Source organism: Podarcis vaucheri (genome assembly GCF_965113315.1).
Source record: "Podarcis vaucheri genome assembly, chromosome: 2".
Classification (NCBI taxonomy): domain Eukaryota; kingdom Metazoa; phylum Chordata; class Lepidosauria; order Squamata; family Lacertidae; genus Podarcis; species Podarcis vaucheri.
Genome location: NC_138760.1, coordinates 34415672 through 34442087, shown reverse-complemented (window position 1 = coordinate 34442087; position 26416 = coordinate 34415672). Strand labels below are relative to the sequence as shown.

At 45.9% G+C, this 26416-nt stretch overlaps 1 protein-coding gene and 1 long non-coding RNA gene across 2 annotated transcripts in view; both read left to right on the top strand.

Annotated features, from left to right (window-relative positions):
- Positions 1-26416, top strand: part of LOC309525625 — a 76696-nt gene that overhangs the window by 46705 nt on the left and 3575 nt on the right. The gene's annotated exons all lie outside the window — the stretch shown is intronic.
- On the top strand, positions 13542-24390 carry CBX2 (chromobox 2). The gene is made up of 5 exons (XM_082213313.1): positions 13542-13820; positions 13947-13990; positions 15266-15331; positions 21171-21240; positions 22048-24390. The coding sequence occupies exons 1-5, from the start codon at positions 13749-13751 to the stop codon at positions 23425-23427; spliced, it is 1632 nt and encodes a 543-aa protein (XP_082069439.1). The 5' UTR covers positions 13542-13748; the 3' UTR covers positions 23428-24390.

The following is a 26416-nucleotide window of genomic DNA, read 5'->3' as shown; positions in this document are numbered from 1 at the left end:
AGCACAGGGCAGCCATCTCTCTCTCTGACTACTTTCGTCGAAGAAGCAACATCTGCTTAGCCAAAGATGCTCTCTTTGCCTCCAGCCAAGAGAGAACAAAGGGACTGTCTCTTTATGGGATAGTTTCCAAGTGTATGTTACTTTTCTAAGATAAGTCTGCCTTCTGGGATCCAATTGTGAACAGAATGTGAGTGAGTAAACTCTTTTATACTTTTATAGAAGACTGTGTCGTGTCTTAGCTTTTATAAGGGAATAAAAGGGAAAATACTAGGACAGTTATTATAGAAGCTTTAGTGAGCCTGAGCAAACGCATCCGCTGTGAGTTTAAAAAGGGAAATGTTACTCTGCTAAATTGTGAGCTTGTTTACACAAGTTGGAAAGGCTGTAATCAAACAATATATCCTCTCCTGCATCCCTGAACATTCCCACAATTCCCTCCTCATTGATCAGGTTTGGGTTTCTTTTCTGTAGCTCTTTGGGTATTCAGCCTTTGTAGCTCACTTGCCACTAGCTAGTCAAGAAGCTCGTTTCCCTCACTGTTCAAGGTGTTGTATACCACAAAAGCCCACCAGGCATTAGCACCCTGGAAAGTCCTGCTTCCTCCCTCCTCTAAAAGGATCATATGCAAAGTTACTGAGAGAACCCTGAAGGATACACACTGCAGAGAACTCGCAGCACAGCAACAACCCATTTTTAAAGCAGCATTTCCCAAGCAAAACAGACCAGAACATGCTGGAAGAGTTCTGGGTTAAAAAATATATATTTAAAAAAGCTCTGGGTTCAGCTGGTGTTTCTTCTCCCCAGAAATGTTTGGCAAGGCCATTATTGTTTTCTCCTTTCCAGAATGATTGGTTCCCCATCTGCCTGCCCTGCCTCTAGGGCAAAGAGGAATCGCACAGCACAGCAGGGAGAGGCCTGTGTTACATTGCAACCCAATTTGCTACGCATTTCCACACCATTTGCTTCCCTTTCTCTCTCCTGTGCTGGAAAGACATTTGCTGCCCGGGGGGTCTTCGCTGACCAAGGAGCTGGACTGCAAAGTCCAGAAAAGCGGCCTGTCAGGGGACCAGCTTGGGGGTTGTTCCAGGTGTTCCTATGGTAACCCAAAAGCCTCGGGGGAACAAGAAGAGTCTCTGGCCAGCTGACTGATGGAGATGCTAAATCCAGACATGCACACAGGGTTTTAAAAAAAATGTTAAGGCACATTCAGATTTGGACATTCTGCTGGCAAATGCCTTCTGAACTGGGACTACTCTATGCCATTTACAGGTGTGTATATATATACATATATGGCAGTCGTCTTTTCCTACCACATTACTGGGCAATATGGAACGTATTCATGGACTTATACTACTTTCCATTCAATACCTGTTTTAAGCTGGGAAGCCCCTTAGGAGCAACCTACCTTAAGGGACACCTTCTTCCGCATGAGCCCACCAGCACGTTCAGATCTGACTCAGAAGCACTTCACCAGATTTTCCATCACCACCACACAGGTAGAGAGGGCAAAACAGTCCTTTGCAGCAGTAGAAACACAGGGCTGGAATTATCTCCCTGGAGAGACTTTTGTTGTGATAAATTATGTTCTATTAAGTTTCAGCATTTTTAACATGTGCGATCAAAATACAATTTCTTCTTCTCTCCTATTTTTATGAACTTCCCACCCTGTTTTCCATGGAGTTGTTGTTTCTCCCCTTCTGCTGCACCTATCTTCTATTAAATAAATAACCACAATATTATAATCTAGTTACAGTGGTACCTCGGATTAAGAACTTAATTCGTTCTGGAGGTCCGTTCTTAACCTGAAACTGTTCTTAACCTGAGGTACCACTTTAGCTAATGGGGCCTTGCGCCACCGCCATGCAATTTCTGTTCTCATCCTGAGGTAAAGTTCTTACCTAGGTATTATTTCTGGGTTAGTAGAGTCTGTAACCTGAAGCGTCTGTAACCTGAAGTGTCTGTAACCCGAGGTACCACTGTACTTCTGTTGCTCATAGTTCAAATCCTGCTCACGAGTTCACCATGCTATAATATTTATTTAAATAGTATGGAAAAGGTGCCTGGCACAGACTAATGTACTTCTAGCACCAAATTTTCCATGGATAGGGCTACTGTTAGGGTGGTCCAGGGGGCCCAAGCCCTGGTTGTGTCATGCTGGGCAGATCTGTCCATCACCCATAAAAACCCATTAAAAAAACAACAGCATGTAAGGGTGGCTGGTCACCCTGCGAAACACAATGCCAGTGAGACCCAGCTACCCACTGTCTTAATTTTCCCGAAGACATGTGCAATAGCTGGACACAGGTAGGGAAAGTGCAATGTGTGGGGAGAGTCTTGCTAGATTTTAGAAAAGACTTGACTTAGTTTTACCATGTACGTAAGCAGCAGATTTTGCCAAAAGACTGCAAAATCCACATGCATTGTACTGGGGCCAGAATATTACGTCAGCGCCCATAACTCACCATGTGAGCCCTGACAGCAAGAGCTAAAATATGTTCCCCTCAGAAAGTAAGCCTAAGTTTGCAACTGAACATACAAGTTAGCATATACAATTTTTATTCATATTTGTGTTGTGGGCTTTGGAAATGCCCTTGCCTAGGCCAATTGGATTTGTTTAATTCTGCTTCTTCCTGGTTATCTTGTCTGCTGCATTTTAAACTTTCCCCCCCAAAAATTGATGTTGTTATGGATTTTAAACATCATTGTATACTGCTATAAAAACCTTCCAGACTGAAGGGGAGAGTGGGGAATAAATACACAGCTAAGTAATAAATTAAAAATATGTACTCATTGCGCTGGGCTGGTGAAGGACATGAATGTAGCAGGTCTACATTTTTCATGAGCTGCAATCTGGAACATTCCAATTTCAGCGCTTAAAATTAAAGCTGGAATTAAATGGAAGAAATTATTTTGACTATCAAAGAAGATAATCTCAGTAATTCCTTATTACAGAGGAAAAAATCACTAAGGCTTCAATCCTTAACCTACTTACCTGGGAGTAATCCCCACTGAATTCAATAGGGTTTACATCTGAGTAAACAAGGTGAAAATATATTAAATGGAAGCAAAATCATCTGGCCTTTTCTCTATAAACAATCTCTACTTGATTAGAACGTGGTGCTGATAACACCAAGGTTGCAGGTTTGATCCCTGCACAGTATAGTACAACTAAATATTTCTGCAATGCAGGGGGTTTTACTAGATGAGGGGTTGTCAACCTGGTCCCTATCACCCACTAGTGGGCATTTCAGGATTCTAGGTGGGCAGTAGGAGGTTCTATGGCACAAGCTGAATCCTCCTTCCATCAAGCACTGGTGGGCTGTAAGGAAATTTTACCATCAAGAAAGATGCATTAGTGGGCAGTAGGTATAAAAAGGTTGACTACCTCTGGACTAGATGGTCCTCAGGATCCCTTCCAACTCTACAATTCTTTGATTCATCTATTGCTTTTACACCCCTCCAACCAGGACCATTTTAACAAGTACCTCCAAGAAGTAAGACCCAGAGAGTGAAAACACTGGGAGACCAAAGCGTTGTGGGTTGAGCTACTTCCTGACAAACATTGGTTCCAATTCCTAGAAGGGCCATGGCAGAAAGTCCTTCCCTATGACCACATAAATCAGGTTTCCTCAAACTCAGCCCTCCAGATGTTTTGAGGCTACAATTCCCACCATCCCTGACCACTGGTCCTGCTAGCTAGGAATCATGGGAGTTGTAGGCCAAAAACATCTGGAAGGCCAAGTTTGAGGAAGCCTGACATAAATAGTTGACGGGTGCAGGAAGAGGAGCCGTACAGGAGGATCTCCCATAGCAATAAGGGAAGCGGTCCTAAGATTTGACACTTGTCCATATGAGGTGACTACAATGGTACCTCAGCTTAAGAACTTAATTCGTTCCGGAGGTCTGTTCTTAAGCTGAAACTGTTCTTAACCTGAGACACCACTTTAGCTAATGGGGCCTCCTGCTGCCGCTGCACCACCGCTGCACAATTTCTGTTCTCATCCTGAAGCAAAGTTCTTAACCTGAGGTACTATTTCTAGGTTACCAGAGTCTGTAACCTGAAGCGCCTGTAACCCGAGGTACCAATGTATTGCCTAAATAGTCAGCTAAATAAAATTCCCAAAGCAGTACCAATAACAAAACTAGCAAAATACTTTTTAATAAACACATTCATTTAAAAGCAACAACAATAAGACAGTAGTCCTATACACACTTACCTGGAATTCTGTGGACTCCAACTAAAATACTTAAAATAAAATAAAATAAAAAATCTTAACTTGGTACCTGAAGCCTACTTGTGGGCACCTGGGGAGGTAATTCCATCAAGAGGTGCTACCACCAAAGAGGCCCTTTCTCTGGTTACCCCCTGCTTCACGTCTGGCAGTAGGGGTAACTTAGAGAACAAACTAACATGCAATCCTTAATGCATGTGGAAGAAAACAGCTCTTCTGTTCTCCACTTCCCCAAGCTGGGGCTGTGGGGAGCACAGTACACCTGGAGTACTGTGTCCAGTTCTGGGCACCACAATTCAAGAAGGACACTGACAAACTGGAACGTGTCCAGAGGAGGGCAACCAAAATGGTCAAAGGCCTGGAAACGATGCCTTATGAGGAACGGTTAAGGGAGCTGGGCATGTTTAGCCTGGAGAAGAGGAGGTTAAGGGATGATATGATAGCCATGTTCAAATATATAAAAGGATGTCACATAGAGGAGGGAGAAAGGTTGTTTTCTGCTGCTCCAGAGAAGCGGACACGGAGCAATGGATCCAAACTACAAGAAAGAAGATTCCACCTAAACATTAGAAAGAACTTCCTGACAGTAAGAGCTGTTCGACAGTGGAATTTGCTGCCAAGGAGTGTGGTGGAGTCTCCTACTTTGGAGGTCTTTAAGCAGAGGCTTGACAACCATATGTCAGGAGTGCTCTGATGGTGTTTCCTGCTTGGCAGGGGGTTGGACTCGGTGGCCCTTGTGGTCTCTTCCAACTCTATGATTCTATGATTCTATGATTTCCACACATCCTGAGATGCCAGAAGCTTGGCAGAGAGATGTGAAAACGTTGGTGAAGCAGCTGACTTTCAGCCTCCTAAGATGAGCTTCTCACATGACAGGAGGCCATACATAAATGTATGCCCCTGACCTCTAAGAGTGGGGGAACCAATCTGTAGCACCTGCCCCACCCCCTATTCCCTGAGCCCCACAGAGAGGGGGAAAGACAGCGACCCCATTGAGTAGACAGAGAAAAGCACTTAATGGCTGTGATAGCCAAGGGGCATATAGACTGGTGCTGCAGTTAAGGAGCATAATTAATTCCATACCACATGTCCAAATGTCATGTTTTCCTTTCCCCACAAAGTATACTCCAAGCCTAGCTACTTGAAAATTTTACATTGTTTTGCCTTCTGCGACATGCAGCATAAAACATTCCAAGGATTTCTGGCATACCTGGGTAAGACGTGGAATGGGGAGGCCCTGTCTAGATGAGTCAGGATCTCATTTTGAAAATGCCCAAGGTGCTCCGTGGTTGCTGAGCAAGGAAACAATCAGAAATTCCCCCTGCCAGGCCTGGAGGCTCAGCTGACTGACTCCTCTTAGTCTTCCCTAGACTTGGAGGCCCTGCAGTCAGAGGGTAAAACAGGGGCTCAAGGGGAACCATTCTAGCTTGCTCAGTCGTGTGTGGACACAAGGCCAGCTTGTCAATTCCCCCATCGAAAACGGAGAAGGTTCCAGTTTTCTGTAAGACCACCAGAGTAGGGTATCTGAAAAGGAATGAGTGGGCAATCATGTACATTGGCTTGCAAAGCTCTCTCACTTTCCCTTAGGGTAGGGAGGTGGTAGGCAACCCTTGGCCCTCAGCCTGATTTCCAAAGCTCTTTGCAAGCTCGTCTCAGACCTCTGGAGCAGGAGAGACAAGGGAGTGGCAGGAAGCAAGAGAGAAAAAGGGTGGCTCCGCTTGCCACTAGCATGCAACCCCCTACCGATTACCAGTGCAGCCACCTCCAGGGAATGCAGTCCTTGACTGGGAAAGTCCCCTGCCCCCACTGCCTTAGCTAACAGATTGGCTAACTGTCTTGGCTAACAGACTGCAAGAACTCAAATGCTTGCTCACTACCATATTTTTCGCTCCATAAGACACACTTTTTCCCTCCTAAAAAGTAAGGGGAAATGTGTGCGCGTCTTATGGAGTGAATGCAGGCTGTGCAGCTATCGCTGAAGCTAGGAGAGCAAGGCGGATCGGTGCGCACCAATCCCTCTTGCTCTTCTGGCTTCAGCGATAGCCACGCAAAGCCTCTTGAGTGCAGCGGGACCGCTCCTGCCTCTCTTCGCTCAAGAGGCTTTGCGTTGCTTTCTTGTTTTCCTCCTCTAAAAACTAGGTGCATCTTATAGAGTGAAAAATATGGTATATTGCGTGGCATTTTGTCTGACCCAATAAAGCTATTGCCCTACAAAGGATTTCGGGATTTTCCCTTAAGGGTCAAAAAAGCTATCTTTGCTTTTTCTGTGACTTTGGAGAATACTGAATTTACCTGCTCAAGAGGGCAATGCTAAACTGGAGGGGAATCATTTCATATCAGAATAATTATGGGACTTTATTCTGAGGATACATCCCCTCCAACAGCTAGATAAAACTACCTGATTTGGCTTCTGTTAACTTTGTCCTACCCCACCAAAAATTCATCTCTGTGGCTTCACCAACATTAAAATTGGTGTGTATCTATTTCTTGCTGTTTTTGTCCATGAGGAGCCTGTGTTTCTCTCTTAAGGCTGGACATAGATCTAAAGAACTGGTGGATTTTATGTTTTGAAAAATGGTGAATTGCCCATGTTGTTTCCTCATTCATCCCTACCCTAGGTGTTACCTGAAACCTGCATAGTATCTAGAAAACCCTAATCAAGTCTGCTATCTCTTGCAGACTTCATGGCTTTAACAGCAAACCAGTTTGTCTCTCCTGCCCCACATTTCTCAAGAAGAGTTCTGGAGAATTCAAAAGCTTGCTCACTCGTTTGTGCCATTCTGGGTGCCGTACTATGGATTTTGCAATATGTTTAAATCTGTTCTAGGACCAATGCCAACTATTACTCTTTAGTTGTCTTGGATGGAAATTGCAACCTCCAATGACCTATTTCAATTAACGTGGGGGAGGAAAGGACTTGCCCAGGAATTTGTGGAAACCAAAAAACGTTTTGATTTTTAAATGGATAGTGTAATTTTTGAGGTTGGATCTGCCAAAATCACATTTTGGTCCACCATCTCAATTCAAAATGGCGCCTGGCATCAAAACAGCAATGAAGTCCACCACACCTACTTTGAGAATCCTCATACAGCCAGACCTATACCAAAAAACTGACAGTGTCATGCCACAGTGATATTTCAGTCTGCCATTTTGATTCAAGATGTCACCTCATGGTCCAAATGGTGACAAAGCCCACTGCCCCCATCTCAGAAACCCTTGCGCTGTTTGGTGGTGACATCTCAAGAGGCAGATGAACCTAGGCCACAAACCAGGCAAAGTCACACAAAAGTTATATTCTGGTCTACTCTTGAGTCAAAATTACGTCCAACATCCCAACATTGATGAAAACTACCACTCCCACCTCGGGAACCCTTGTGCCAAATTTGGCAACCATATATTGAGAGGCGGCCAAACTTATTGTGAATGGACAAAACATTTCCCAGAATATAAAGTAGTGTTGCATGCCACCCCAATCTCCAAGCAGTGCAAGACTCCGGGAATTCCAGGTGCTTACCCAGAGTTCAGTTTCCTCAAATTAGGAACAACAGAGACTGTGGTGTCCTTATATGGTTATTAACACATATATACAACCTGAGCCTACGACGGAGGGCCTCACAGCATTAGCACCTCAAGGAGGCCTTGCTTCTCCCATAGCTACAACTCTCAACGCTGGCCTTTTGTCTCTCAAACTACCAGCAAATTGAGGGAGGGGGCCCCAGCAATTGACATCTGGCACAGAGTCACTTCCTTTGCTACCTTAATGGCCCATACTTACAAGGGTCATTACGGTACTTCACTAGGAAGTTAGTTTAGCTATTCCAGGAATTGAATCTGTGCTGGATCCAGGAGTAGATTGGGAAGGACACACACCTTTGGCATCCGTGATTTATTAGCTTTGCTGTAATGTCCAGCTGACATCTGGGTGTCTTTCAGGACTTGACTTGACTCTGTATTGCCTTCTGATTGAGAGACGAATGTTGTCCTTTAATATATCGGGATCACTTGCTGTTGCTGTGCTGTTGACCCATCTGAATTCTCACCTTCCCCTACCAGAAGGAGGAATTAATCTGCACTTTTTACAGGTTTTCTAGAAATGTTGAAAGAGTCCATCATGCATGTAACTAGTAGCATTTAGGGTTCCATACACACCGTACATCTGAAGCATGTGACTTTCCCCCAGAGACTCCTGGGAGTGGAAAGGAGGAGTGTCAATAATGTATAACCCAGTGACACAGCTTGGGTTTTTAATTACAAGGAGTGGGCAAGGAAGAGTTACCGTTGAAGGCCCTGAGTACAATTAGAAACTGATCAATTCGGCAATTCAAGTATGCTTTACAAAAAAGAAGAAACAGACCAGTGCTTATTTGGAAATAAAAGCGGTTTATTCTGATATGTTCAACTGAAGACACCCACAGACGTTTCAAAGGAAGAGCATTGCCAACTACAGCTAAAAAGAAAATGTTGTCAGCAGAAGCATAAAAAAGTTTAATAACAATTCATTCATAGTAAGATAGCACCATTTTTAAATCTTAACAAGAAACCCCCATTCATCCACTGAATATGCTCTCACATACTCCAACTTTAGCCAGTCTCTCCTAACCCCAAGTCTTCGCTTCTTCAAATTCCTGCCAACCCCCCCTCCCCATGCCCTCCTCACCACTGTGTGATGTTTGCTATTTGTGTTTTAAAACACATACAATACAACAGAACTAATTTTCAGGATTCTGGAGTTTTTGTTTTGTTTTGGCTTTAGGAATCCAAAAGCTCTGGTTTAAGTTTGTATAAGCCTTAAGTCACTTAGAATGACACTCTTTGCATTACTGAACAACAAAGAGTTTGGTGGCTTCTTAAAGACTAACAAATTTATTATAAGCTTTCATGGACTAATTTTTAAAAGAACTTTGCAAGCGGTAAGCTCAGACAAAAGCAAGCTGTCCTTCCCCCATCCCTAAAGACTGTCCTGATGCTGACATTTTTTGCATCTTCTTTTTCCCAGAAAAGTCAAAGCGTAGTATAAACCTTTACATAACTAATCAAGAGGCAGTGCTCAAGGCATCAATCATTAAGGCAGCAACCCTATGTGCACTTAGTTGGAGGTTAGCTCTATTAAACTTACCTCAGAGTAAACATGCATAGGATTGGGCTGAATTGCTCTCTGCCTGCCTCCTATACATTGGGCCCATGTATGTGTGAATAGACTGTAGGTTTGATCACATTCATGAGCAGCTGGTGCCAATGTTCAGCCTGGAATGCTGAATCCCCAATAACACTTGCCTTATTATGTTCTAACACTGGTACCATTGACAAATCTGCTATCCAGAGGCACAAATGATGATAGTGAACTGGATCCTCCTCTCTTGCATGTGCCCTGTTAAGAGTCAGCACTGGCAGAAGAAGAAGAAAAGTATCTTAGCTCATGTGTTTGAAAGTTTCCTCTTTTCCACTCATCTGAATTGCAAGTCACGAACTTTTATTTTACAATCCTTTATTTACATCATCCTTAAGTGTTTGTTCATATGGCCTGGTTTTATATACATGGTTTTAGGGCACCATATCCTCTCTTTAAGTGGACAAAATTTCATAAAATAGATCAATACTAATGAACCAGGCAGAAGGCCTTCTTGGTAGTGACACCAGCCCTGTGGAACACCCTCCCATCAGATGTCAAGGAAATAAACAACTATCTGACTTTTTGAAGACATCTGAAAGCAGCCCTATTTAGGGAAGTTTTTAATGTTTGATCTTTTATCGTGTTTTTAGTGTTCTGTTGGGAGCTGCCTAGAGCAGCTGGGGAAACACAGCCAGATGGGCGGGGTATAAATAATAAATTATTATAATATTATTATTGAGCCAACCTAATAATCATCCACCTAAAACTATGTTACGCCCCTCTTAGAATTTAATGAAAGCAAAAAATAATTAATTAAAAGCAGGCTGAAATGAAAATATTTTAAAGTTGTTCCTTTAGAATTTTCAAAGATGGAACTATTCATATTTCCCTGAGAAAAAAATTAGGCCAGGTTCATCTAGGATAAGAAAGTTCAGGCAATCAAGTCTCCAACAGGGGTTAGCATCAACTCCTCTGTGGGAAGGTTCTCAGTAGAGAGATGGAGGCAGGCAAGAAAGACCCAGGAGCATGTTGCACCTGGAGTATCCTCTCTGCAGCCACCCTGGGCCATTCTACCACCAGCTGCCTGATGGGAAAGATCCTGATGACATTTTAAAGAGTTATAAGACGGGGATGGGGTGTGATTTGGATGATATATCCAAGTCTGTGGTTTTTATATCTCTTTATGTATTCACATACATAAAGGACGCAGGTGGCGCTGTGGGTAAAAGCCTCAGCGCCTAGGGCTTGCCGACCGAAAGATCGGCGGTTCTAATCCCTGCGGCGGGGTGCGCTCCCGTCGTTCGGTCCCAGCGCCTGCCAACCTAGCAGTTCGAAAGCACCCCCGGGTGCAAGTAGATAAATAGGGACCGCTTACAAGCGGGAAGGTAAACAGCGTTTCCATGTGCGGCTCTGGTTCGCCAGAGCAGCGATGTCACGCTGGCCACGTGACCCGGAAGTGTCTTCGGACAGCGCTGGCCCCCGGCCTCTTGAGTGAGATGGGCGCACAACCCTAGAGTCTGGCAAGACTGGCCCGTACGGGCAGGGGTACCTTTACCTTTACCTTTATGTATTCACATGGTATAAACATGCATGTTGTCCAAATACAAACACAGAGAGAACACATAAGCAAGCAATACTCCAAAGTGCTTCCGTATCCAAAATGGGCAGGAGGTGCTGTTCTCATCTCTTTACCACTTTTAATTGATCTCTGAGACGCTTAGGGAAACAAAAGAAGAAAGCAACAAAACTTCCACTTTTCAACTTTGCTTGGAGAGCAGCCTTCTCCGGGATTTCTTTTACACACAGTTCCAAAGAAAGACAGGGAGAAAAGGCAAGGAGGATTGTCTCCTCCTCGCCCCCCCCCCGTTTTTCTGCTCCCCCCCCCGCAAGCTGGGATCCTCAGTGGCACCCCCTAGAGGCTTCACCCATGACTGAGACCTCAGCTAGCACACACCCCGCCGCCCTTTAGCTACAGACCTGGCTTGGGATGCATGGTGGTGTTAATGCTACTTGCAAGAAGAGAGATAAATAACTGAAATGCACAAATAATTGGGATGATGTTGCAGAACCGCAGCACCACCACAGAGAAGGCCCTGCCTTTGTGCTCACTTGGCAAATACCCCAAGATGCCAACAAGATGCCTCTATGAAGTTACAAAGCAAGGTACGGGGCAACAGCCTTCTCCTGCTATTTTGTTCCCAGCATTCAGCTCCAATGTTAAATTGTCTCCGCACATGGGAGTTCCACTTAATCTCATGCCTAATAGTAATAGTCAGATCTGCCTGCCGTGAATTCAGCTCCAGCTAAAATTCACTTAATGAGGGCAACAGGAAGGCAGGACCATGCCACTGAAGTACTTGCTCATGATTTCCACCCCCACCCCACTTCTCAGGAGGTGGCAGAATATATATTTCCTTTGAAGTTGCTCATTATGCATTGCCCAAAGCAGTTGTCTGCTTAATTCATCCAGAGACATGGCCTCTTCTCTCTCCAACCTTCCTTTCTTTTTCTGAGCTTCAGAGGGATGAGGTTCTTTGCCACTTCCAGTTCTCTCTGGGCTGGGATGCTCTCTCCCTGCCCTCCCCCCCCCCCCGGAAGCACAGGGTAAAGATTATGTGAGGTCTGCTCCTCCAAAAGCTCAAAAAGGGCACTTGTCAGGAAGAATATTTTCTTTGCAGTCAGACAGCATATCGTTATTTACAAAAGACCTAGTTCCTCCTTCCCTGTGGACCTTCCCTCCCATTTCTACTCCCTCCTGTGGCTGAAATTTTGTCTTTTTCTAGCATTACTTTCCAAGCAATCAATATCTCAAATCGAGGCCCTACAGGGCTATGGTGCCTCATGGAAGGGAAATCTGTTCTGTAGAGCTGTGATGTTTTGGAATTTTTTAAATTATTATTTTTACTTTATTTATACCCTGCCCATCTGGCTGGGTTTCCCCAGGCACTGTGGGGATAAATAAGGGATAAATCTTATTAAAACACGGGTTGTGTAAATGTCTCTTTACTTATGAGGCAAACACCACAATGAACTGACTGACAGAATATAGAGGAGGGGGATCCTTTAGTGTTAAAACGAAGGGACTAAATATCACATTACTTTCAAGTGTCCTCCTGACACCATAGCACCATTCCCATTTGTATAGTGCTTCTTGTTAGGATGTTCCAACAGCTTCACTGACATCACCTTGATAATCTTTGCAACAGTCCTGTAAGGACAGTCTGCATCTTTATTCCCATACTGCAGAATGGGGATGACATGTCCTAAGAGACATGTTGTAAGATCACCCCAAAAGCTCACAGGAATGAGGTCTAATTTCTGCCTCAAAGCTCATTTGCTTCAGCTGCAATCCTATGCGCAGTTACCCCGAGGTAACTCCAACTGAACTCAATGGGACTTACTTCTGAGTATTGCCCTGCACCTCACAACGCCATTTATGGGATACAAACGAACTAAAGTTTGGTCTCCTTGTCCATCTCTGTTTTTCAAATATTCAATCCAAATGCGGAAGGGTTTTTTTTTTATTAAAAAATGGTAGGAGGGGGCTGCTTTATATTTACAAATTTATTAATGCATCAGTTAATAAAACCATTGTAACTCCATTTATGTGACGATTTGTCGGCGGGTGCCAGCTGTCCTTCCAATTCGATACGGTCCGGCTGACTTGTGCAAAGAGGAAGGGGGCTGTCACGATGGGGACCCTTTCCGGGGCGCCCCTACAAACCGATCCATGTGGTGCCCCCTTTGGAAGACGACGAGGTGCTGGCAAGGAAAGCTCTGCTCGCAGCAGCGCCGGTCCAAAACGAAGGCCAACTTCAGACCAAGTTCCCTGGAAGTCCTCGCCGCCGGTGCTTATTCGGGACTGACTTGAGCGTGTCCACCGGGGACGGTGCAGTAAAAGAAAGAAAATCTGTCCGAAGCGTTTGCCTTATTTCCTCCTAAGGATTAAACTCCAGGAACCAGCCACCCGCGCGTTCCGACCCAACTGTCCGATCCCCAAAGAAGGGATAGGAAAACGCCGCGTGAGACAATAGCGCCGGCCGCTTGGCTCCTTCCCTCCGCCAGAAGCAGCTTAGGCCCCGCCTTCCCCGCTCCTCATTGGCTCGCTGGGAATTTGGGGAGCCCCTGAGCTGGGCGTGGGGAGGCGGAGCCCGCTGCGCGCGCGTTGCATTGTGTGCGCCAAGGAGCCAAGGCGAGCGGGCAGTGAGGCGCTGGCGGCGGAGGGAAGCGCGCGCGTGCCCTGCTAGTCGAGGGAGGACGGCGGAGAAGGAGGAGGAGAAGCAGCAGCGCGCGCTCCCGGGCCGCCCCCCTCGCCTTGTTGTACTCGGCACAACGCTGGCTCCGCTACGAGCAAAGCAGCGGAGGGGGAGAAGCAGGCGGCAGCCCGAGCCGAGCCAGCCGGCGCCATGGAGGAGCTGAGCAGCGTGGGAGAGCAGGTCTTCGCCGCCGAGTGCATCCTCAGCAAGCGGCTCCGCAAGGTGGGCAGGCGGGCGGGCGGGCGAGGGAGCGGGCAAGCCGGCGGGGAGCAGCAGCAGCAGCCTCCTCCTCAGCGTCGCCTCTGGCTCTAACCCGCGCCTTCTTTTCTTCCTTTCTCTCCTCCTCAGGGCAAGCTGGAGTATTTGGTGAAGTGGAGAGGCTGGTCTTCCAAGTGAGTCCGGACAATGAACGCAGCAGCTGAGCGCCAGCCAGCCGTTGAGCTGAAGGGGTCCAGGGGCGGGGCTTGAGCGCGGGGAGATGCTGGGCCCAGGCGACCCCTGAGTTTGGGGCGGGGGGGGGGACAAGGCGGGGAGGGGAGGGGGGCGCAAAGAGCGAGAGGGAGAAACGGGGCTCCGAGGCGCTTGCCCCACACCACCCCCGGGTCGGCGCTTCCAGACGCTTGGAAGTTAGTTTAGTTTTTTGTTGTTTCCCCCCTGCAAGGCTCCTGCTTTCCTACCCCAGAATCGGGGAGGTGAGTGGGAGGGCATCGTTTCCTCCTGCTGGACTTTCTTTTGTTTACCCATAATTGGTGCCTTCGCTTCTCTCTGTCTCCAGCACCTCCTTGATTTTGTTCACTTCTTCTCTCCCTGTGTTATATGTTAACTCTGCCAAACCAAACCACGGCCAGATGCCATGGGTCGCCTTCACTACCCCTTTTTGTAGTGGGGGGGGCAGGGGGTTGGAATCGGAGGAGAGGATCTGAGGGAGCTGTTAGGATTCCCCAGGCTCCAGCAGAGAAGCTGCAACTGCTTCCCATGTTGTCTATGGATTCTCTTCTGAAACCTGAGATATCAACTGATGCATGTGGTGTGTTCTCCCTCCCCCCCCCACCACCTCATAGACTGGGGAGTGGGGTTGTCAACCTAAGAGGCTACCATCTCTGTTTACTCCTCCTGCCAGCTGCGCCTGCAAACCAGGCTTCCCCCCACCCCACCCCGTTTGCTTTCATCCTTTTCTTGCTTGACTTCTCATTTTACTCCCTTAGCACATACATGTGTGTGTGTGCTCAAGTTATTCATAATCCACCTGAGGTTTCCCCTTTGCCAAGCGAATACTCCTTTTTCTGCTCTCCTCTCCTTTTCATTATGGAAATTGAACCTACCCTGTCATGTGCTGCTAAATTCTCACCCCACTTAACGACCCACAGTTAAAAAAAAAAATTCCCACCTTCCCAATCAATTATTTTTTCAATTCACTCTAAGAGCATAGCCACGTTCAGTTTTAAATCTGCCAGTGTGATGGCTGTGTACGGCTAGGGCTGTAGCATTTCTGAGGGTTATTGTAATGAAACGGTACTTCTAGACTCTAGGGTGTGGTATCTTTGATGAAATGGGCGTGCTTTATCTCAAAAGTTAAAAAATAAAAAACAGTAGACATTTGCCTGTTGTTAACTGCTTGTTTTATAAAAAGAAGGTTGTGTTTACTGTGACTGGTTACTCTTTTCCAGGCATAACAGCTGGGAACCCGAAGAGAATATTCTTGATCCCAGGCTGCTCCTGGCCTTTCAGAAGAAGTGAGTAAGCCACAAACTGAGAGGCAGGGAGGGAGGGAAGGAGGGTTGCCCAGCTGGGATTATGGAAACAGAATACAGAGTAGACCATTGTGTATTCATTGTTCCCCCTAAATTGCAGTACTCAAGGCAGCCTTTCCTTGGTACCTAAATATAAAGTGTTTTAATGCTCTGGTGTGTTTAGTGGTCTCGGTAGACTCGAAAAGTCACGTCTTGTTGTGGGAGGGATGTTTGCAAACAAGGCTTAAATCTGTAGCTTGCTTTTCCTGCTTCTGTACTGCATGTTTTAGGCTACACTGTAGGCTTCATTTGAAAGTCTCTCTCCAACTTGCTGTGCTGCATAAACAACACCCATATGTAAGTAGCATGAGAGGGCAGCACCATGCAAAAAAAAGTCCTTAAACTTGATTGCTTGTAAAGTATTTGTATGTTTCAGCTCCAGTCTGTTGCTGGTGGGACGCATTGTATGTCCAAACTCACAGAAGAGAAACTTTGAGAAGCAAAATAGGTTAGCCTTTGGCAATAGTAGTGCAGTCTCAAATTGCTGGTACTCTCCTTCCAAATGCCTTATAGTAGCCACTTTTTCTGTTTGTTTTATAGGATAGCAAATAATAATAATAATTAATAATAATAAATACAGTTAAATTAATCCCAACCTAAAATTAGAAAAGATGTCTGACAAAATACTGGAAACAATTTCTACTGTTAAGAAAATATTGTAACCCCCTTACAGCTACCTTGCTCAAAAGTCTCCAGCTTGCGATGTTCCGTGTTGTTCTTGGGTTTTCAGTTTGTAGTTGTAGAATTAAGAATGCCTAAAAGTTACAATAGTCAAATCTAAAGCAGACTGCAAAGAGTTCCTGAAGGAATTCTCCATACATGAGTGATTGGGTAACAGAACAGAAGGCAAACTTTGTTTATTCATTTGGACAGGCTTAAGTCCAAGGTCTTTATATTTGGGCAGACTGTCTTAACCATTGGGGCAAATGGTGAGGAAATTCACTAGGTGAAACCACCAATAGCTGCTGCATGGTGATTTCTGCCTTAGTCTTTGGTGGTGGGAGTCGGGGACCTAACATAGTATTTGCCCTCCTTCACTCTGTAGTAACAACAAACAGTTTCGACTAGCCAACCACCTTGCAAACCACCTTTAGCCACAGAAATATTTGCAGTTCTGTTTGGTAGCTTGAGCAGCTTTCGGAGTACATATGCTGAGTCCCAGCAGCTGTAGTGGCTCCACATGTGGTTTCACATGCATCCTTAAATATATATATATCTGTAGCTTGAGGCTAAGCAACTCTCCTGGTCCCCTACCCTGTTCCAGCAACACCTGCTGAAATTTCTTTTTTCAGCATAACTGATCAAGGTGCTGGTGCCCGTTTCTCTTTTTCACCTGTTCATCCTACCCATGCAAGTAGTATCCATGGAGCCTCTCTGGTTGTATTTAGAAAAAATGAGAGGAGTTCTTGTTTCGCCCCCAATGCACAACTGGAGAAAGTAACAGAGGCAGGGTGGGTATTAACTAAAATGATCTGTAGATTTGAGCTATTCTCTTGAAGACTATGCACCCCCATCATTTAATCATCTGAATCAATATTGCTAAGATAAGGGCATGATAGAGGTTTGAATGTCATGAGTAGCACGGAAATAATGAATGTCAAAGATGATTCGTTCTTAAAATGAAAATCATGAAGCTGATAGGCTGCGACTGTGAAAGGGGAGGGCTTTCATAGAATATGTTGCCTTGTGATGGTCTCTGCCCTGAATAGCTTTTTTTTAAAAAAAAGTAGGTAGGTTCACAGAAGGTGGGTACTAGCAGTAAAATAACTTGAAATTGAATCTTTGTGTTCAGGGACAATGTGCTTTCAACCGTAAGGGTGTTGGTAGTGTGCCTTACTTGTACCTTCCTTGTGGGTATCTGGTCTCTGTTGAAAGGAATAATCTTGAGCTAAGTACAGTGGTGCCTCGCAAGACGAAAAGAATCCGTTCCGCGATTCTTGTCGTCCAGCGGTTTTTTTGTCTTGCGAAGCAAGCCCATTGATTAGCGCTACAGCGGTCTAGCGGCTTTCCGTGATCAGCTGTTAAGCGGGTTTTTCAGCGGAACAGCTGATAGGCGGCTTAGGAAAAGGAGGGGAGCGAAAAAAACCCGCGGGGACGCGCAAGATTTTTTCGTCTTGCGAAGCAACCCCATAGGGAAATTCGTTTTGCGAAGCGCCTCCAAAACGGAAAACCCTTTCGTCTAGCGGGTTTTCCGTCTTGCGAGGCGTTCGTCTTGCGGGGCACCACTGTACTCTGATTCTCCCCACTTTGGACAATTTTTGTGACCAGAAGATATAATTTGGGGTGGAGAATGTGTGGGTGTGTGCTTGCTGGAAACTGAAATGAAGCAGCTAAAGGAAATAATAGTAGTGCATTGGTCACCGAGGGTGCAATCCTGTGCTAGAGTTAACACTGGCTTAAGGGCCTTTAAGATTTGTCAGAAGCCCTTTCTATACCTCCCAGCACAGCACAGCCATTCTGTCAGCAAAAGGAACAGCAAAAGGAGCAGCCGAAATAGGATGGGGGACAGATTCTATATCTCTTTCATCCATAGGTACACCCCCACTTGCAGAATGACATTACACAAGTGTTAAAGCTGTTGCAGATCATTTCTCCTTCTGTTGACTTAAATGGGGAATAAAATAAAATAAAAATAGCCATAGGGTATGATGTATATGTTGCTACCCAATCACAGCGCACCTCCCCCAGATAATAAAAATCCAACACAGGGTGAATATAACTTCTCTGGCTCCACGGGCATTGTTCAGAAGAGGCAACTCTTGCAATGGGAAGCTGTGGGGAAAGGGCACTCTGTGCATAAATGGAGCACTTTTCACAGAGAAGCCTGGTCACAAAACACACAAGCACACAGAGGAAGTTGAGCACATTGAGTGTCACAGGCTAGAGCAAACAAGTACCTGGACGCAAGCACACAACTCCACTCCCATGGCTGCTTGTACCTGGACAGAAAACCCCACACAGGTAAACAAAGGAAGCAGGAGAATGTGCTGTAATGTGTAGTTGCTACAACTGTTTCCCATCTCTATGTCCCGCTGCCCCTTTGCTAGATGTGAATGCCGTGCTGTGTCTTGGCTGAACTATCTTGTTGTCCCCCCACTCCCAGAATAGGAAGAAGTGTCTCCTACACAAAGGGGAAGACACTCGCCTTTTAAAATGAAGGCATGCCCTCTGTTGTCAGAGCCCAGGCATCCCACTCCAACCATTGCCACCACAGGCCAGGTGCTTAAGTCCTTTTTTATCTTGAGCAGGGAAGGTCACATCCTGGTTGCAGGAAGCACGGCAAACAGCCACTGTGTGCACAGTGTTCCGCTACAACTCCTGGTTTGGGGGAAGGAGTTAATATACTCCATCAATGCAGTCTCTCACCTCCCTTCCCCACACCGATCACATTGAGCATGAGCATTGGAAGAGCATCTGGGTGGCACCACTCACTACTGTGCATCCAGTAATAGGAACTATGTGCTGCAAATGCTACCCATTGCTAGTTTCTCTCCGTCTGCATCTCCCCTCGTTCCCTACAAGCTGTTTTCACACAACCACAGGGTCTACCTCACACCCTGTTCCACATAAGCCAGAAGGGAGGCCCAACTCATGACCAACAGCAGTGACTAAGCTGCACACAGCTGTTTCTTCGTAGCAGCCTTCCTCAACCTAGTGCCCTCCACACGTGGATGGACTTCCATGTCCCAGACAGACGGCCCTGCTAGATGAGGCTGATGGGACTTGTAGTCCAGAACATCTGGAGGTCAACTGGTTTAGGAAGACTGCTCTGTAGGGTTGTTAAAATGACTTGCTCTGGGCAGGTGCATTTCGCCTTGCAAGTTCCATGGCAGCTATACCAAGATCTTGTGCAAGTTCTCCTCCCTCCGCTTTGTTTACTGTGCTCCAAAACAATGGTTGTGAGGAGCCTACGGCCATGTGCTACAGACTGAGCCACTGAAGCTGGTGGATTTTGGGGCAAAGTTGCATTGCCTTGCGTTTTCTTGTGTGTGGTGACTCAGGATGGTAGTGTCCCTGTTGTGAGTTCATTGCCTCTCTGTGTGTGCAGCATGTAGGCATTGGCACAGTCCCTGATTGCATGGGCTGTGGTGTTTTTTCCAGGGCTACTCTAGGCATACTTGCCATTTTTCTTGCTGCTTTTTATTTATTGTTTTCTAGGTGTGTGTTTATTCACTCTTGGTCTGGGTACACATTGGATGTGTTGACTATTCCATCAGTATAGTAGTGGCTTATCTCTGATCTTTGTTTATTACAACTCTTGTGTTGCTCTGTTGGTGGAATAGAACCAAAAATCCAAATGTTTGGGGATATATGAAGACCACATATGTGAAATGAAATAACATACACTTGATGTAGTAGATAATACGTGATGTGAGTTGAATACAAACAAATTACTTGCCCCATAAAGTTTCCACTGCATGGTGGTTCAGCTGTATTAATGTAAATATATATCATCAGGTTCTACCACATTCTCATGTGAATGCAGGGCGGGAGAGCCTTACAAAATAGCAGGCTTGTCTTGTGTTCTTATAGCAATGCTTCCCCACATTTCCTCTGGTTGGATAGTCATTGGTATTAATAATCAGTTGCTAGTGATTAGTGGGGAAATATTTCCCCAGCTATAGAATTTTGTGTGAGTCATCTCTTTTAAGGACACCTTATTTTCCCTGCTGCTTTGTCACATTCAGTTTTCATGTTCAGATTTCCATTTCTAGTGTTGCTTGTGTACTACAAAAAAAAGAAGTACAGTACATCCAGGTTTAATGCATTTTTAAAAAATACTTCTGCTTTGGCATTTAAGTATTTTTCTTCAATGAAAAACTAATATCTCTGAAACCATAGTCCTGTTTACATGTGTGTAAAAGGTAAAGGGACCCCTGACCATTAGGTCCAATCATGGCCAACTCTGGGGGTGCGGCGCTCATCTCGCTTTATTGGCCGAGGGAGCTGGCGTACAGCTTCCGGGTCATGTGGCCAGTATTACTAAGCCGCTTCTGGCTAAACAGAGCAGCGCACGGAAATGCTGTTTACCTTCCCGTCGGAGCGGTACCTATTTATCTACTTGCACTTTTTGGTGTGCTGTCAAACTGCTAGGTTGACAGGAGCAGGGACAGAGCAATGGAAGCTCACCCCGTTGCGGGGATTCGAACCGCCGACCTTCTGATCAGCAAATCCTAGGCTCTATGGTTTAACCCACAGTGCCACCCGTGTCCCTGTTACATGTGTGAGTTGTACACAAATGTACAAATCATAAACTACTAAAAATTCATGTATACAGAATGCAAATGGATAATATTAAATTGCATGTACAATAGACCATCTCAAGGCTTAAAAAGAATCAGTCTAATTTGTAAAACACCAGAATTTTTTCCTAAGAGAGCAACTCCAGAGAGAAGGGAAAAATACGTTTTTGATCTCTTTGGAACAGTGCCATTAAACTTTTGAGATAACAAAACCAAAATATATCATCTACTTCCGCACACATAGAACCAGGAAAAAGTAGCAAATAGCAGTAATGTACAGGGGGATGGGTAGGGCAAATGTCTTTTACTGCTTAGCAACGAAACAGGTCAATAAGCTAGGGATGGCAGAACACCAGCCATGGAATACTGTAGAACCAGGCAGGGTCATCTGCATTGTCAAATGCTGGCATTTATTTGAAAAACGGACATACTTTCCTACATTTCTCAGAATGGTAAACCGGTGGTCTTTATTCGCCCATGGAATCTTCTGCGAAAAGAGAGACTTTGAGAACTACACTGTCATTTTGTTGTCTTTTCAGGGAGCATGAGAAGGAGGTGCAAAATCGGAAGAGGGGCAAACGACCTAGAGGCAGACCCAGGAAGAACGTTGTAAGTAATGGTGATTTCTGGGAGGTAGCTAAAAATGGATGTTTAGTACAGCAGACTGTTGGGGTGGGGATGGGACACATGCTTGCTTGCATAAAGACATACTTCATGTGCCTCTGTTAGGAAGTGTGTCTTGTGCAGTCTGTGGCTTTATCCCACAGCTGGTTGTGTGTGCCCGTCACCTGGAGTCAGTTTTTATTCTCCAGGGGCAATCAGAAAACTAAATAATGCCTGTATCCAGAAGCATTTCCTTTTTGAAGCCAGGGAAAGTGGAAATAGTTTTCTGAGTTCTGAAAATTAAATAGTTGTCCAGGTAGCATATTGTTATTATTAGAATCTTACTTAAAAGTTTTATGTAAGGCTGCATGGTCTTAAGTATCTGCCTGCCACAAGAGAGAACCAGAAGCCTTTTTGTAATAACAGGAAGTTACTAGTGTTTTTAAAATGTTTTGTAGTAGAGTAGATCTCTCTGCTTTGATGGACTTTCCATACAGCAGTCCTTCAAAAGCCTTCACTGACAGTATTACAGTGGTACCTTGGGTTACAGATGCTTCAGGTTACAGACTCTGCTAACCCAGAAATATTACCTCGGGTTAAGAACTTTGCTTCAGGATGAGAACAGAAATCGCATGGCGGCAGCAGGAGGCCCCATTAGCTAAAGTGGTGCTTCAGGTTAAGAACAGTTTCAGGTTAAGAACGGACCTCCAGAATGAATTAAGTACTTAACCTGAGGTACCACTGTACTGAAGAAGCAGAGCATATTAATGTCGCTCCTACTCTTTGCATGTGTGTGTTACTTTGTTTTTAAAGGAGCCGGAGGTGCCTGCAAAGAGCAAATCCAGCAGCTCTTCTTCCTCAAGCTCCTCCTCATCTTCCTCCTCCGATGAAGAGGATGAAAGTGACCTTGAGACAAAAAGAGGTCAGCGGAGCAGAGAGAGCCACCCAGTGCCTCAAAAGAAAGCTCAGATCCTGGTTGCCAAACCTGAGAATAAGGACCCTATTAGGAAGAAGCGTGGGCGGAAGCCTCTGCCTCCGGAGCAGAAGGCAGCGAAGAGGACTGTCAACCTGACAAAGGTGCTGAAAACAAACCAAAAGGAGATGGGAGGCGGGGGAGGAGCCCCCAAACTAATGAGCAAGATGCAGCCGCAGCACAACGCTCAGAGTTCTGGCATTGCCATGCTTAAATCCCACATGAAGGAAGCCCAAGGTGCGTTTGCTGGGCTTTGTTCCGGGGCTTCCTCCACCGACAACCTCTCCAGTATTGTGAAAAGCACCGCGCCTGGGAGCCCAAACTGCGGCATCAGCTGGCAGAGCTCCATCGTACATTATATGAGCAGGATGTCGCAGAACCAGAACTCAGCAGATGCCTCTGCCGTGGGGAGGCTGACGCTCAAGTCGGCCATGTCCTGCAAGAGTGGCCTGGGGCTCGATTTAAAACTGAAAAACCAGAAAGCCGGCGGGGATCTGGAGTTGACCGTGCAAGGCTCCAAGGTGACAAAGAGGCCTGGCAGCAGCAGCGCATTGGGGGAACAGAAAACAGGGTACGGTCCTGGCGCCCAGAACTTGCACAATGGCAACAAGCCCCCCGCCGGCTCCGGCAACAACCACCCAGCTTCCAACCAGGAGCTCAACCTCCAAGCTTTAAATCTGCAGAGTGTGAAAAATGGGATGAATTCCACAGGCAACCTTTCCCGCCATGCTTGTGGGACTGTGGCCAAGGGCACTGGTGGCAGCCTGGCTGTGAGCACAGGTGTGGGCAAGGGCAGTGCCGGGCCTGGCAGCGGCTCAAACGCCACAAACGCAGGGGCAGCGTTGGCAGGCGCAGACCCTCGCAAAAGCGAGAAGCAGGCACAACGAGCAGCTGTGGGCGAGAGAGATGCAGCCACGAAAAGCGGCAAGCCCCCGTGTGCCCAGGAGGGGTGCCCCGCAGCAGAGAACCACAAGGCTTCGGCCCTCTCTGAGATGAGCACCGGAGAAGAGGAGACGAGCTCGGATTCAGACAGAGATTCTTCTTCTTTCCCCGGAGCAGGCCAGAACATGTCTGTCTCCGTCCAGACTAGCCAGGACTGGAAGCCCACTCGCAGCCTCATCGAGCACGTCTTTGTCACAGACGTGACAGCTAACCTGATCACAGTGACTGTCAAGGAATCACCAACCAGTGTTGGCTTTTTTAATCTTAGACATTACTGAGCTTGGAGGCATTCAGGGGGAAGATAGGTTTCCCTCCCGCTCATCCTGTCTCATTGACTCTACCTGACTGTTGCCTTGGATGCCAGAAGGGGAAACAAAACCCAGCTGCTCCCACCCTTTATAAGCTATATGCTATGACGCAGTCACTCTGCATTGGGAGGCTCTGTGGGCCTGTAGTTTTATCTATGGAAACTCCCTGAAGCATGCAGTGGGTTCTTCTCGGGAGCCAAGTTGTTAATTCAGCTGCCAAATTATATGTGATGCAGTGGGGGACTCTCTTTCTCAAGAGGAATGGCTTTACTTGTTGAAACCAGCCATTATAGAGGAGGTCAGGCAAAGGCTGGTAGCCCAGGTTTTGCTGTGCTTGGGGACTTCTTAGCTTTATGAGTTAGAAATGGCAGAGAGAAATGGTAAGTTGGGGGAGAGCAAGCCCTCCAGTACAATAACATTTGTGTTCTCCAAGGAAAACAAATTCCTCATTCCTTCCACCAAACTATCCACATTCAAAGCTTGTCATTTCCTAGGACAGTGAAACCCAATCTAAACCCGAATGCAAATTTAGGAGGCTGCAAGAGAGCATATGAAATGAGAATGATGTTTACATTTCCTTAAGTCAATGCCTTGGATTTGGAAGCTAAAGGGGATGGTGCAGAAGTGGGCATTGCCCTCAGAGCTTTTGGGGCTGGGTCTGATGGTGCTGCTTGCTGCAAGGCCAAACTGGCAGTGGGCTGCTTCAAAAGGCTCGGGTTGAACATTGGCCCCTGGAAGCACCAGATCTGTCTAGGAACCCTTGTGCTGTAGTGTACAGGAAATCATTCCAATAAAACAATCTCTGAGGTCAGCTCACGACACGACACCCTTTTTCACTTGCATGAAGCTGCTCAGAGTGGGGAATCCAGCCTCCTTTTCTTTATTAGGACCAGGGGTGTGTTTGAGGGATATTTTGCCCATCGCAAAAAAATTACATGGAGTTTAGTTGTGCATTCATGTATGATGAAGCCGTGGCCAGTTGTGGCTTCCAAACATGCTTATATGCAGCAAAAATCCATACATGCACTGGTGATAAATGGTTATACAGGGGGGGAGTCTTTTAAAAGAGGCCCGGTGGAACATGTGTACTCTGTATCCACGGGGCCTCTTTTAAAGGACTCATCCTGTATATGTAGGTGCGTATGCATATTTATATATTTTCCTCACAGAGAAAAAATAGAAGCGGAGTTCATTCAGTAGTACTCCATGTAGACATTTTGTAGTCCTGAGGTTTTGATGAGCGAGAATGTTGCTGATATCTGCCAGTCAAATTTAACTGAGGGCATTTGGTATTTGGGCAACAGATCCTTAGGGTTTCTATTGGACTGATCTCTTCCTCCGCATTCTTGCTAGCAAGCTTCATACAAAACATCCCATGCATATAACATTTAGATGAGGAGCTCCGCTTTCTTCTCCCTTACTGATGTTTTGGGCTGCATGTAGATCCGGCATCCCTGCATCATATATTACTAGCCTTCACACACATGATGCAGAGTCAAAGTTCTCCTTGTGATCTGTAGTTACAGGAAGTGTTCGTTGTGACATCACCCTTTCCTGCTTAACAGTGACTGAAACCAGAGAGGTCAACATTTGTGTTGAGCCTGAACTTGCCTGAAGTCAAGATGTGACTCAGTTTGAGTCTGTTTTGCTTCTCCCAAAATAGATGTTTCCTATGGGTCAAACCTGTAATCCAGGTTTGCGCTAGCACAGAGCAGCATGTTTATTTCCGTCAGAATTTGACTTGTGTCCCTTCTAGCTTGCCAGGACTTCAGCATATCCCAAGACCATAGCATGCTCAGAGGGGGAAATGGGTAGGAGCAGAGAATGTCTAGATCAGGGGTTGCTAGCCAGTGAGTTTTCTGTACCAAAGGTTTTCTGTACACCCAAAAAAAAAAATCTAACTATTTAGCATTATTCATTTTTGTTAAGCAAATTAAAAACTGCTTTACCGGGGTGATCCCCACTGTGGTGCTGTGATGTTCCCACTGACATGCTATGGAAAGTCAGCCAGTCCTCAAAAAATTACTGTATTTTTCGCTCTATAAGACGCACCTTTTCCCTCCTAAAGAGTAAGGGGAAATGTGTGTGCTTCTTAAGGAGCGAATGCAGGCTTCGCACAGCTATTCCAGAAGCCAGAACAGCAAGAGGGATTGCTGTGCAGCGATCCCTCTTGCTGTTCTGGCTTCTGGAATAGTCATGCGAAGCCTCTTCAGAACAGTGTGAGCGTTCCTCCCAATGCACTGAAGAGGCTTTGCGTTGCTTTCGCTGAAGCCAAAACAGCAAGAGGGATTGCTGCACAGCAATCCCTCTTGCTGTTCTGCCTTCTGGGATTCAGAATATTTTGTTTCTTGTTTCCCTCCTCCAAAAACTAGGTGTGTGTTATGGACAGGTGCGTCTTATAGAGCGAAAAATACGGTATGCGCTTTTGGCTTGCAAAGGCACCATTTCATTCTCTGCTGTTGCACCATTCCAAGAAGGTCTTTCCTACTTGTTTCCTCAGCCCTAAGACCTTGGAATGGTGCTGTGCTGCAATAAGAAGAGGCACTTTTGCAAGGCAAGGGGAGCCTCTGCTGCCTATCCCTGCACTGAGCTGATTGGGAGAATGAGGCAGGGAGGAGCTGTCTACTTTCATCTGCCTGTGCATGCAAGTGAAGGGAGCATTGGCCACACTGCAGCCAGTGAAAAGGGTTAGCCTCTCCAGGTCTCCATTATTTATAATGCAATGCTTTCAAACCTTGGCTACAAGAACATGCAGCTGTGTAGCTTTCATAATCCTAGGGTGTATGAACATTAAAATACTTGTTTATAGGAGCTCCTCAAGGACAAATGGGTGTGTCCCAGGCTTAATTGTTCTGAAAGTTGAACAGGTTGTGTTTGCATCTTAGTTGGTAGTATGACTGTCATAATATCACCCAGGCCCTAGTTTGCAACCTTTGGACCTTTTAAAAAAAGAAAGAAA

Bases quoted from the DNA above. Each gene is read 5' to 3' on its own strand.
- CBX2 (XM_082213313.1), top strand. From the start codon at position 13,749: ATGGAGGAGCTGAGCAGCGTGGGAGAGCAGGTCTTCGCCGCCGAGTGC. The intron at 13,821-13,946 runs GTGGGCAGGCGG...TCTCCTCCTCAG, and splicing joins TCAGCAAGCGGCTCCGCAAG to GGCAAGCTGGAGTATTTGGT. The intron at 21,241-22,047 runs GTAAGTAATGGT...TTGTTTTTAAAG, and splicing joins GCAGACCCAGGAAGAACGTT to GAGCCGGAGGTGCCTGCAAA.